The 13,552-nt window shown below is 43.8% G+C and overlaps 1 protein-coding gene across 1 annotated transcript; it reads left to right on the top strand.

Moving 5' to 3' along the window:
- Positions 1–737: 737 nt before the first annotated feature.
- Positions 738–1,640, top strand: LOC143925643 (zinc finger CCHC domain-containing protein 3-like). The gene has a single exon (XM_077450109.1). The coding sequence runs from the start codon at positions 738–740 to the stop codon at positions 1,638–1,640; it is 903 nt and encodes a 300-aa protein (XP_077306235.1).
- Positions 1,641–13,552: the final 11,912 nt, after the last annotated feature.

Raw genomic sequence — 13,552 nt, 5'->3', positions numbered from 1 at the left:
AGTCTGAACCTGAGCTGCACCTTGCTAATAAAAATCCTTCCCTGGTAAAAAGAATGGAGACCCTGAGAAAAGCAAAGGCCAGAATCCAGAAGCAGATTGACTCTGTCTATAGACTTAAAGCTGCCAACCCCAAGAAGGAAATTTTATACGACAGCAAACAGAACTCCTTGTGCATTGAACTGGCCGGTGTGTCAAAGGACATTGATGCTGTTCTGGAAGAACTGGGACCAGTGGTGGAGATGCACCACAATCGGGATTGAGTGGAAGGATTGAATCTTCTACACAGTCAGACTCTGGGGAACCAGTCCAATGCACGCAGCCACCACATGTGTCTCCTGAAGGGAAGACTGTGCAGCCTCTGGAAGACAGTGAGGTTGGAGCAGATCCTCCTGCTGGACTTCCAGCTCTGAAGGATAGTGGGAACATCAGTATAACCCAGCAGACATTCACAGTGCAGGAGACTCAGAGGAGTGACATGGTGGACTCCCAGCACATGGACTGTGAGAACAGTGCTGCTGCCACTAGTACTCCTGGTGGGAGCCATTCTGGGGTGACTGACTGGTGTTCATGGTGGGAGTAACACTGGGGTAACTAGTAATGATGCTGCTAGTAATGATGCTTTGAGGTGCAGTGATGATGTCACTAATATTGATGTGAATAATTCTGATGCTATTAATACTAATGCTGGCACATCTGAATGGGGTCATCAGCAGTCTGAGGGCTCTGAGAATGTAGCGATGGAGGAGTCAGTTCAGAATAACCCTCAGGACTTCCCCCCTTTGGTGGATCCACCACCTGCTCCACAGGGGGATGCTGGTCCATCTGGTCATGTTACTTCTTGGAATGCCTGGAGCTGTGGGGCCCCTTCTTTTTCCACCAGTAACGGTTATACTGGTCAGGCCTTTAAGAGGAGGAATGTGGTCAGATTTAAGCATAGGGGTTCCAGAGAGGAGCTCCCTGATAGGAGGTTTGTAGTAAGGGATTTGCTGTGTCATCAGATGGGGTTTGTGCCTGCAGACATACTGGCAGTCATCAATCTCCCTGACAGACAAGATTATTATGTCAGCTTTAAGCTCATGTCTGACTTAGACAGGTTCTGGGCTAGCTTCAGTGGGTTGCGGGACAAAGAGGGTTGGAGAAATTTCCTCTTTATTCCCATCTCCAAATCTGACACAGCAAATGTTAACATAATTCTCTGGAATGAGTCTGTGCCCCCCAAGCATATTGCCATCTGGCTTAGAAGATATTGTGAAATGGTTTCTGAGTTGATAAAAACTAAAGACAGTGATGGGATCTGGACTGGTGGTTGGAGGGTTCTTGTTAAGTTGAGACAAAGTAACAATGTTACCCATCACCTGCCAAACTCTTTTTTCATTGGGCGGGAGAGAGGAGTTTGCTTCTATGCAGGTCAGCCCAGGTTATGTTTTAAATGTGGTAAATCTGGCCATGTGGCGAGTGTTTGCACGATCCTGAAGTGTAATCTTTGTGGGGAGGTTGGCCACATCAGTTCTACCTGTGAGACAGTTAAATGTAATCTATGTGGTGGGCTTGGCCATTTCCACAGGGATTGCTCAGAGGCCTTCCATAATATGGTGGGAAATCTGCAGACAATAAATTGTTGGCTGCAGCAGAACAACTAAAGGAGGAAGCCTTAATGAATGGGGCTGCATTGACTAGGGAGGAGGTGGTCCCAGAGATCCAGGAGACTACCCCCAGATGGACAGACAGTGTTCAGCAGGCTGAGGAGCAACCAGTTTCTATCACTGTGAAGATCACTAGTCAGAAGAGAAGGAATAAAAAAGATAAGTCTTCCCGTAAACCCGAAAGTGAGTGGACATTAGTGCAGAAACCAGCAAAAAAAGTGAAAGGGGCATCAGAAGTGGGTACGGCAGTTTCTACCAATAGGTATGAAGCGTTATCAGATTCGGATGCCGACTCCTATTCTCTAGAGGCCAAGGAACTGGAGCAGGAATTAAAAAGAGTGGAAAAGGAGTATATGACTGGCTCAGAGGATGACCCGCCCACTAAAAGGCGTCCGCCCCCTGATCCTGTATCCGCAGAATCTGATATGGAAACTGGTCGTCGGCAGAGTGACTCAGATTCTGACATAATGATGGGGATCTTATTTTTTTATCCTCTTTGCTGTGTTGGCGGGTTTTTCTCTAAACATTGTCTGCAGCAATGAACAGCATTAAAAACAGGAGGACAAGGCATGCCGTTTTTGAACACCTCAGGTAACTGGACGCTGATGTCTATTTTTTACAAGAGACACATCTAACATCTGTTGGACTAATGCTGGAGGCAGAGAGGGAATGGCACACGGGACACTCATTTTGATCCTTGGCTGTGGAGTCTTATGCGGGTGTTGCCATCCTTTTTAATACTATGGATGTGACGGTGCACAGACTCACTGAGGTGTCAATGGGAAGATGTTTTATATTGGAGGTAACAATTCATGGTAGCAGACTCAGATTAATTAACATATATGGACCTCAAACAATATCAGGAAGAATCGGGTTATTTAATGATGTGAAATCATATATTTTTACATCAGTCCCTGTGGTTCTGGTAGGAGACTTTAATGTTGCTAGGACACTAAGTAACCATTCTTCTGGTAGGGTGGTGGGTAGTGATTCCAAAGTTCTTAATCGTATTATTTTACAAACCGGTTTAATTGATATTTTTGCTCAAAATAGCAGGAAGCCAGGCTTCACCTTCTTTTGTGATAATATCAAAAGCAGACTTAAGAAAAATGTAGATTGTCTAAAGGTGATTTCTTAACCCCTTCATGTCTGTCAAAGTGTCTCCGAGCAAATCTAATCTTTATTCTTTGGTGTGAATATTTAAAGGGGGCTTTCAGAAAGTACCACCCTTTGAACGTGTCATACAGATTATACAATCATATACAAGTACAGCCTACAATAAAAGTGAAACTAGCAATTCCTCAAAATCATGTGCTTTCCAAGAAACGAAACAACTAAATAAGATAACAGTAACATGGGAAACGAAACTAGACTAGCAAAACTCGAGCATACATTTTGTGAGGTGGATGTTAGAGAGAGACACAAAATGGAAACCAAATTTCTTAAAGAATGAAAGCGGTTAAGCTAAATATCCCTTCAATCCCCTCTTAGATCATATAAGATGATCTCTACATTCTATGTTGTGTCTTAATACTTCTTTGGGGTTGTGGCGTTGATTGCCTGATGACTCTTCATGTATGTCATGTAGGATAGAACCTTATCGGGAGATTGAAGGCGTGCAACTATGCAAGTGCAACATTTAAAGCAGAGGTAAAGAATCAGAGCAAGGATAAATATCATAACAATAGCAAGGACAATGTCTTTTAACCATGAAAATATACCTCCAAGCCGAAATCCTGCATTGGCAAATGGGCTCCATGTTTTAGCAATGTCCCTAGCTTCCTGCTGGAGCTGACCTCTAAGGGATGTCCCCTTTTATCATCCCCTACCACTCCCATGACAGGTACCAAGTATGCAAGGTAACACCATCCCTTAACATGAAGGGGCACCCAGGGATAACACACTTTCCCACAACATACATAAATACTTTGTCCTAGTGCAAAAGGTCTCTTAGCGACAATCTCATGAGTGTACTTGTCCTGTGTCACGATTATTGCTGCAATATTTCACCTACATTTTTAGGGAAAGAAGAAAAGTTATGCAAAGTACAGTTTAGCCCTGGGTCAGATACTTGAAACAGTGAGCAGGCATTCCCACATCTTGATGTTAATTATTGACCTGCTGCAGAAAGAAGGGTTAGTCTGTGTTTCATTCCCTAAATTAAAACACCAATCAGGGGAATGACTTCTTCCTGCTTACCTTCCTGAAAGGTAACAAAATTGTTTATGTACAGAGTGGATATGTTAGTCAGGAATACAGGAGGAGTTTCCTTGAGAAAGGAGGAAATATTTAAAGGTACAGACAAAAGGGGAATTCAGGCAGTGCTAGGATGTAATTTGTTATATATCCTACATTCTTCATACCCTGATTTTTTCCCAAGCATAAGCATACCTAAATTTTAGCAAAAGCATCTTATCAGTAAAACTATCTCCAGTCTCTCTCTTGATTCTAGCTTGTGTCACTGTAATGCTCTCTTGTGTGTTTGTGTGTGTGTTCCAAAAGATACTTTTAATTGCACCCAAATCTTCAGGTGGGTAGGAACACTGTCAGAGAGATCAGGATCAGGAGGCAAAATGTCTTGCCAGAAGTCTGTTGTGAAATAAGCGAGGTCATCTTCTCTGGCCGGACCTGCTTTCCCAGGAACTCCTCCTTCCTCTGCTTGGACTTCTGCTTGAGGGCCTCCTGTATCCAAAATCTCCTTCCTGCTCTTGGGGCTTTGGGCAACCTTTTTCACTCTGTTGGCATGGATCCAGGACTGCCAATTTTCCACTGACATGGCTGTTCTGGTCACTGCAACCACTGTGGTAGGAGGTCCAAAGGGATACTCTTGCTTCTTACTTCTGTTCAGCTATTGGGCCACCACGGTGTCTCCCACCTTAAAGAGGTGAGTAGCTTCCTGTGAAGAAAAAGGAGAGGTGCGAGCAACATTTCTCTCAACTGTATCGAATGTTTCAACCAATTTCCTTACATATTCTTCCTTTATTAAGTCTAAATCTACCTTTTCCATCATTAACCAGTTGCCGACCGCCGCACGCCGATGTACGTCGGTACAATGGCACGGGCAGGCATAAGGACATACATGTACGTCCCTTGCCTCCCGCGGGTCGGGGGCCCGATCGGGCCCCCGCCCGGTGCCTGCGGCGGTCGGTATTCGTTCGGGAGCGATCCCGGACGAGGGGACGGCCATTCATTCATGGCCACCCCCTCGCGATCGCTCCCGACGAATAGAAATCCCCGGTGACATCACTTCCTCTCCTGTAATGTAAACACAGGAGAGGAAGTGATGTATTCTCTCCTCCGTGTCGGTATTTTTCGTTCCGACACGGAGGAAAGCGGATCAGTAAGTTGCACCAACACTCTACACACACAGTAGAACATGCCAGGCACACTCACACCCCCCCTTTACCCCCCGATCACCCCCCCAATTACCCCTGCCCCCCCAGTCACAGTGACACCAATGTCATTTTTTTTTTTTTTTTTTTTTTTTTTGCATTGGTGTCATTTGTGACTGTAATAACTGTTAGGGCAGTTAGAGTTAGCCCCCTTTAGTTCTAATGTACCCCCCTAACCCCCCCAATAAAGGTTTAACCCCGTGATCACCCCCCCGTCGCCAGTGTCACTAAGGCTGGGTTCACATTGCAGCGGTTTATGAGAACGAATGTGATTCGCACCGCACTGCAGTGCAAATCACATCCGATCTCTGTGCGATTCGAGTTCAGCCATTCGCCGCACCCGCCGCACCCGCCACACCCGCCGCACCCGCCGCAAATTCGCACGGGACCCTTTTTTTGGCCCGCAGCAGAATCGGATCGCATGGGTGTTCACACCATGCGATCCGAGTTTGCAGATCGCACTGCGATATGCGAACTGATCTGGGGGTGTCAGTAACATTTCACTGACACTCCCAGCAGTTCGCATAGGGCAGTGTGAACTGCCGCCGGGAGGCATGCGATGCGGGAACCCGCCGCGCATTCGTGGCGTTTCCGCATCGCTCCAGTGTGAACCCAGCCTAATAAGCGATCATTTTTCTGATCGCCGTATTAGTGTCACAGGTGACGCTAGTTAGGCAGGTAGGTATTTAGGTTCACCGCAGCTTTTTATAGCGCCAGGGACCCCCATATACTACCGCATAAAGCCCCCTGATTGCCCCCTAGTTAACCCTTTCACCAGTGATCACCATATAACTGTTACAGGTGACGCTGGTTGGTTAGTTATTTTTTTATAGTTTCAGGGCACCCGCCATTTATTACCTAATAAAGGTTTAACCCCCTGATCACCCGGCGGGTGTCATTTGTGACTAATAACTGTTAGGGCAGTTAGGGTTAGCCCCCTTTAGTTCTAAGGTACCCCCCTAACCCCCCCAATAAAGGTTTAACCCCGTGATCACCCCCCGTCGCCAGTGTCACTAAGGCTGGGTTCACATTGCAGCGGTTTATGAGAACGGATGTGATTCGCACCGCACTGCAGTGCAAATCACATCCGATCTCTGTGCGATTCGAGTTCAGCCATTCGCCGCACCCGCCGCACCCGCCGCAAATTCGCACGGGACCCTTTTTTTGGCCCGCAGCAGAATCGGATCGCATGGGTGTTCACACCATGCGATCCGAGTTTGCAGATCGCACTGCGATATGCGAACTGATCTGGGGGTGTCAGTAACATTTCACTGACACTCCCAGCAGTTCGCATAGGGCAGTGTGAACTGCCGCCGGGAGGCATGCGATGCGGGAACCCGCCGCGCATTCGTGGCGTTCCCGCATCGCTCCAGTGTGAACCCAGCCTAATAAGCGATCGTTTTTCTGATCGCTGTATTAGTGTCACAGGTGACGCTAGTTAGGCAGGTAGGTATTTAGGTTCGCTGCAGCTTTTTATAGCGCCAGGGACCCCCATATACTACCGCATAAAGCCCCCTAATTGCCCCCTAGTTAACCCTTTCACCAGTGATCACCATATAACTGTTACAGGTGACGCTGGTTGGTTAGTTATTTTTTTATAGTTTCAGGGCACCCGCCATTTATTACCTAGTCTCACTAGTGTACCCCTAAATTTAGGGGTGTCTACTTTCCAAAATGGGGTCATTTGGGGGGGTTTGTGCCATCTTGGCATTTTATGGCCTTCAAAACTGTAACGCCCTTAGAAAGCCTGAAGGCGGTGCTTGGTTTTCGGGGCCCCGTACGCGGCTAGGCTCCCAAAAAGTCCCACATATGTGGTATCCCCATACTCAGGAGAAGCAGCAGAATTTATTTTGGGGTGTCATTTCACATATGCCCATGGCATGCGTGAGCAATATATCATTTAGTGACAACTTTGTGAAAAAAAAAAAAAAGTTTGTAATTTTCCCGCAACTTGTGGCAAAATATAAAATATTCCATGGACTCAACATGCCTCTCAGCAAATAGCTTGGGGTGTCTACTTTCTAAAATGGGGTCATTTGTGGGGGTTTTGTGCCATCTTGGCATTTTATGGCCTTCAAAACTGTAATAGGTAGTGAGGAGTGAACTCAAAAATTTACGCCCTTAGAAAGCCTGAAGGCGGTGCTTGGTTTTCGGGGCCCCGTACGCGGCTAGGCTCCCAAAAAGTCCCACATATGTGGTATCCCCGTACTCAGGAGAAGCAGCAGAATTTATTTTGGGGTGTCATTTCACATATGCCCATGGCATGCATGAGCAATATATCATTTAGTGACAACTTTGTTAAAAAAAAAAAAAAAAAGTTTGTAATTTTCCCGCAACTTGTGGCAAAATATAAAATATTCCATGAACTCAACATGCCTCTCAGCAAATAGCTTGGGGTGTCTACTTTCTAAAATGGGGTCATTTGTGGGGGTTTTGTGCCATCTTGGCATTTTATGGCCTTCAAAACTGTAATAGGTAGTGAGAAGTGAACTCAAAAATTTACGCCCTTAGAAAGCCTGAAGGCGGTGCTTGGTTTTCGGGGCCCCGTACGCGGCTAGGCTCCCAAAAAGTCCCACATATGTGGTATCCCCATACTCAGGAGAAGCAGCAGAATTTATTTTGGGGTGTCATTTCACATACGCCCATAGCATGTGTGAGCAATATATCATTTAGTGACAACTTTGTGTAAAAAAAAAAAAAAATTTTTTTTTTTGTCATTATTCAATCGCTTGAGGCAAAAAAATAAAATATTCAATGGGCTCAACATGCCTCTTATCAATTTCCTTAGGGGGTCTACTTTCCAAAATGGGGTCATTTGGGGGGGGTTTTGTACTGCCCTGCCATTTTAGCACCTCAAGAAATGAGATAGGCAGTCGTAAACTAAAAGCTGCGTAAATTCCAGAAAACGTACCTTAGTTTGTAGATGTGACAACTTTTGCGCAAACCAATAAATATACAATTATTGACTTTTTTTTTACCAAAGACATGTGGCTGAATACATTTTGGCCTAAATGTATGACTAAAATTGAGTTTATTGGATTATTCTAATAACAAAAAGTAGAAAATATCATTTTTTTTCAAAATTTGCGGTCTTTTTACGTTTATATCGCAAAAAATAAAAATCGCAGAGGCAATCAAATACCATCAAAAGAAAGCTCTATTTGTGGGAAGAAAAGGACGCAAATTTTGTTTGGGTACAACATTGCATGACCGCGCAATTACCAGTTAAAGCAGCGCAGTGCCAAAGTGTAAAAAGACCTCTGGTCATTTACCAGCAAAATGGTCCGGTCTGAAAGTGGTTAAAGGTGCTCTGGCCCATGGGGTGGGGAAAGGTAGACCCATCAAGACTTCAAAAGGTGATTACCCTGTTGTCTTGGAAGGGGTCATTCTTATTTCTGCCAGGACTGCTGGGAGGACCTTCTTCCAGTTGGCAAAGATTCCTCCTGTGGCCTTTCTTATTTTGTCTTTTTTAATTGTTCTGTTCATTCTTTCTATTATCCCTGAGCTTTCAGGGTGGTAGGGAATGTGAAACTTCCATTCTATCTTGAGAGTTTTTACCAAGTCCTGGCAGACCCTTGATACAAATGTAGGACCATTGTCTGAGTTTATTTGAAGTGGGCATCCCCATCGAGGAATGTTTTCCTGAATGAGGATCCTCACTACTGTTTGTGCATCTTCTTTTGTGGTTACAAAAAGTTCAACTCATCTTGAGAAAATGTTCACAAATACCAAAAGATATTTCTGTCTTTTGCCTAGTTTGGGCATGTGTGTGTGAAGTCAGTCTGCAAATGTGTAAAAGGAGTGTTTGGCCTTGTGTGGGTTGCTCCTGATACATGTGATGCATCTTGATACATAATCTTTAACCCTCCAGGAAAGTTCTGGAAAATAAAAATCTTTCTCCAATAGTTCACAAGTGGCCTTCCAGCACTTGTGACCTATTCCATGGTACTAGGAAATAAAAAGTGATGCACTAGCTACTGGTATACATGGCTTCCCCTCTTTGCAGAGAAGTCCAGTCTTTGGATCTTTCTGCACACTTATTTTGTCCCAATCCCCGAGATCAGCTTCTTCTGCACATCCCTGCAAATCTGAAAGAACCTGATCAAAGAAGGGCAATTCTGGGGCTAGCATGGGCATTTAGATCTGTGCATTTTGTGAAATATCAGCTTGTTTAGCAGCTAAACCAGCCAGAGCATTTCCCTTGGCTATCTGTTTGTTGGCCTGTGTGTGTTCTGCAGTGCTGTGAAAGATAAATCAGACCTGGGTGATGTGTATTGGTGAATGAGGTTTATGCAATCATGTTATGGCACAACCTCATCCTGTTCTCATTTTAATTCTAAAGGGCATTTAAGATTGGTGCTAGTCCTGCAGTGGGAGAAGCATATTTGATGTGCAATTTTGGATTAGACAGCACGATCACCTCATAGCCACTCAACCTCTGAGCAGACATGTGCTGTGTATGTACTTTTTTCAATAGGATTGATACATTGTTGGTGGTGTGAAGTGTGGTGTCGTGCCCCAGAGTGAAAGAAGTGGTCATCTGAACCATCATCGCACAGGACGCGAGAGCTCTGAGACACACAGGCATGAAACTGCACCGGAACCATCTTTGAGGGAAAAAAAACAATAGGGCACAACTTGCCTCCATGCTCCTGAGTGAGGACACCTGACAAAGTCTTACAATTTTCCCTTGCAAACAAATGAAACATTTTTTTTCATAATTAGGGAGGCCGAGCCCTGGAGCCATTACCATAGCATTTTTCAAATACACAAAAGCATTGCACATTTCATCTGACCATTTTATACAGTCTGGCATGTCTGAACCTATGGCTTGTCTCAGGAGATTGTCATAGTAGGAACAGTCAGGTATTCATTGGCGGCAGTAACCAATCATACCAAGAAAGGTAAGCATGTCTTTCTTAGTAAGTGGGCGGGGCAGACCCACAAGAACCATAGCTCTTTTGTGATTGACTTTCCTTTCTCCTTTTGAGAGTACACAACCAAGATATGCAATCATTTCCTGACACCATTGCAATAATTTCTTTGACACTTTGTGATCACTTTAAAAAAAACATTTCAAAAGATTCCTCCCATCCTCCAGGGCGGCCACCGAGAAGAACTGCAGATGAGGAGTCACATACTGCAGCAGGCATGAACAGTGTCCTGGTATCCAAGCTCTGAGAGTAGTTTGGAGGACAATGGGATAGACTGCAGAGGAGTCTACATAGCCCTGGGGCATTCTACACCATGCTAGTTAGAAAGCAAAGATTGGCTGTGTCTCCTCATCCACAGGGATGGAAATAAAAAAAGCATTCAATAAATCAATCACAGTAAAATACTCTGCATTCTGTGGTATGGCAATATTGGGGCAATCGGTACCATTAGGCTATGGATGGCCCTTAGGTCTTGTACAAACCTATAGTCACCATTTGCCTTCTTACTGGGTTAATGTTAATGTAGGGCGAGACAATTTCCCTCTTGGTTGTCTCTGTGTGTAACCCCCTCTTTGTCCTTGCCCCCTCCCTTTTTATAAAAGTTCCCCCTTTTATTTCCTGGGAAACCATTTTGATAATGTGTCTGCACTGGTGTTTGCTTAAGGATGTCAAAAAATCCTGCAACATCCTTCGCTGTCAGAAATCAGTTATTGTACTTGTAGCCCACTCTGATATTTGCTGTGTGTCCTCATGTAATGAAGTCTTTCTTGAAACTCTTATCTGGTTGTGAAATGTAAGGGGGAGGGGGGGGGGGGCGCATGGTACATGCATAGAAAACGTTGATTTAACCCTTAAATCCACACTCTCATGTCTCTGTTAAACCCATCGTGGACAATGTTGTGGTTAGGATGCTATAGGGAGCCTCGGTCCAGCCGGGGATCTCCACAGCATGTTTATTTTCATCCTTATTTTCTTTCTAAACATTCTGACTTTTATTTCCTTTACTTTTTTTTTTTCTTTTTTTTTTTTTTGGCAAAATGCCAATAAGCACTCCTTATGGCCAGAGGTTCCCCTGATCACAAGCAAACTTTGTGCGTTATTACTTTTCTTATTTTTATAACCAAACAATTTTTATTTATATTTCAAATTTTTGGCCAACAGGTTCAAACAGTACTTTCAATTGCTGTAGTACCAATGCCGCAAACAATTCCTCACTATCTATTACGGTCAGTGAGATATTAGCACTTGAACCCTGTTGGCAAAAAGCCAAATATTCAAATTTTGCACCTGGCTTCCCCTGTGCAAGAGATGTCAGTAGCAAGAAGAATTATTCAAATTGCATGTTTTGATCAAAAGTTAGCCTCAGAGTATACTACCGACTATGCCAATTCATATATTACCTTAAGAGAGTGTTATTAACACTGCTACTATGCTCACTATCTCATACATTGGAGTCAAAACATTCATATGTAAATCATTAAGAGAAAACATAAATACATCACCGGATACTGTAGCATTGCTCTACATTTCGATTGGGGAACTTCCATCAATCACAAAAAGGAGCCGGGAGTTCACCGCAAGACGTGTCTGTTGCCTTTTATTTACATACCCTTATAACACAGTGCAGTGGAAAGCGTCATCTTACCTTACAAATTCCACACAAACAGTTAAATCATCTTATAAACTTCTACGGGCGATAGGAAGATAAGCAAAGAGTTGGGTTTTGTTCGTTACACTTTAGCAGACTTTTTCTTATAATTACAGTACTGTATAAATAATTTTCCTACGAACTTCTCAGAGTCCGTGAAAGCCCCCCCAGGGCTTTCTCCTTGTTCACACGGGAACAAGTGCTGCTTCTTAAAGCAGTCTTATTAAATGAACTTCTCGGAGTCCATTAAAGCCCACCCAAGGCTTCTCCACCTGTTCACACGGGAACAGGTGCTGCTTCTTAAAGCGGTCTTATTAAATGAACTTCTCAGAGTCCATTAAAGCCCACCTAAGGCTTTATCACTGTTAACACATAACAGCCTTTTTTACTGCTTCTCAGAGCAGTTAAACTTATCAACGAGGTCTGAAAACAACTTCTACATAAATTACAGGTTCAAAGAACGATTTCTAAATAGATGTCACAGTGAGAGATATATATATCAATTCAACTCACCATATAGACATATATTATAATCGACCTCGGACGAGCCCCCAAACTGAAGGAAAATATAGATTGTCTAAAGGAGATTTCTTAACCCCTTCATGTCTGCCAAAGTGTGATGTTCAATCCCCACACAGGCCTGGGAGATTAGCCCATTGAGACAATGACACAAAACAACAAAGTCTCTCCGAGCAAATCTAATCTTTATTCTTTGGTGTGAATATTTAAAGGGGGCTTTCAGAAAGTACCACCCTTTGAACGTGTCATACAGATTATCCAATCATATACAAGTACAGCCTACAATAAAAGTGAAGCTAGCAATTCCTCAAAATCATGTGCTTTCCAAGAAACGAAACAACTAAATAAGATAACAGTAACATGGGAAACGAAACTAGCCTAGCAAAACACGAGCATACATTTTGTGAGGTGGATGTTAGAGAGAGACACAAAATGGAAACCAAATTTCTTAAAGAATGAAAGCGGTTAAGCTAAATATCCCTTCACAGACTAGATATGGCATTGGTAAGTCCTACAGAATTGGTGACCAATATGAGTGAGAAGCTGATACCTTACTCAGATCGTGTGGCCCTCTACTTTTGTCTGGGAACCTGTAAGTGTTCTGATATGGGCAGGGGGCTATGGAGGCTAAACTCTACTCTCTTAGAAGATGTACCTGTCCAGCAACAAGTACAGAACCTCTTGCAACACCATGCTGGGAGACTGGACTTCCATGACTGTACTGCAGATTGGTGGGAGGATGTTAAAAAGGACATCTCTTCTCTCTTGAGGAAGTTGTCAGCTAAAATGGGGAAAAGTAGCTATTATCTCAGGCTGAGGAAAGAGCTGAAGTCGCTTTATTCAGGCGGGTTGGAGGCAGGGAGGAAAATTGATCAAGTAAAATCTGAGCTAAGTCAATATCAATATAGCAGATACAACTCCCTGGTATTTGAACGGGATTATGGATCCTCAGGGACACCTAAACCGTTTGAAAATTGTAGGGACAAGGTGACTAGGAAGTTAATAATGGGCCTGAAGGATTCCCAGGGGATTTTGCAGGAGTCTCAGGAGGGTATTCTGGGAGTGGTAAGATCATAATATGCTGACTTGTTTCAGGGTTTGGATAAGAAGAAGATGGCACAGTTCTTAGAGGTGGTTCCAGGTCCTGTTGTTGATAATTTGGACTTTTTTCCTTTGACAGCAGACATAACGGTGGAGGAAGTTAGGGAGACTATTGATAAATTAAGTCAAAAGAAGGCACCAGGACCTGATGGCATTACAGCTGAATTTTATAAGAAATGTAAAGAGATCCTAGCTCCAATTCTGGTGGATGTGTTCAAAAGTTGTTTGGAGAAACGCCTGATGCCTCCATCCATGAGAGTATCATCCTGGTCATGCTGTTCAAGGGTAAAGAACCTAATGACATCAGGAACTGGA

The sequence above is a fragment of the Lithobates pipiens genome, unplaced genomic scaffold (assembly GCF_037356315.1).
Source record: "Lithobates pipiens isolate NorthernLeopardFrog02 unplaced genomic scaffold, aLitPip1_a1.2 Scaffold_22, whole genome shotgun sequence".
Lineage (NCBI taxonomy): Eukaryota > Metazoa > Chordata > Amphibia > Anura > Ranidae > Lithobates > Lithobates pipiens.
Note: the sequence above shows the minus strand (reverse complement) of the source record. Positions and strands in the feature narration are given on the sequence as shown.

What these genes read in the sequence shown, in the direction of transcription:
- LOC143925643 (XM_077450109.1), top strand. Translation starts at nt 738, where the DNA reads ATGGAGGAGTCAGTTCAGAATAACCCTCAGGACTTCCCCCCTTTGGTG.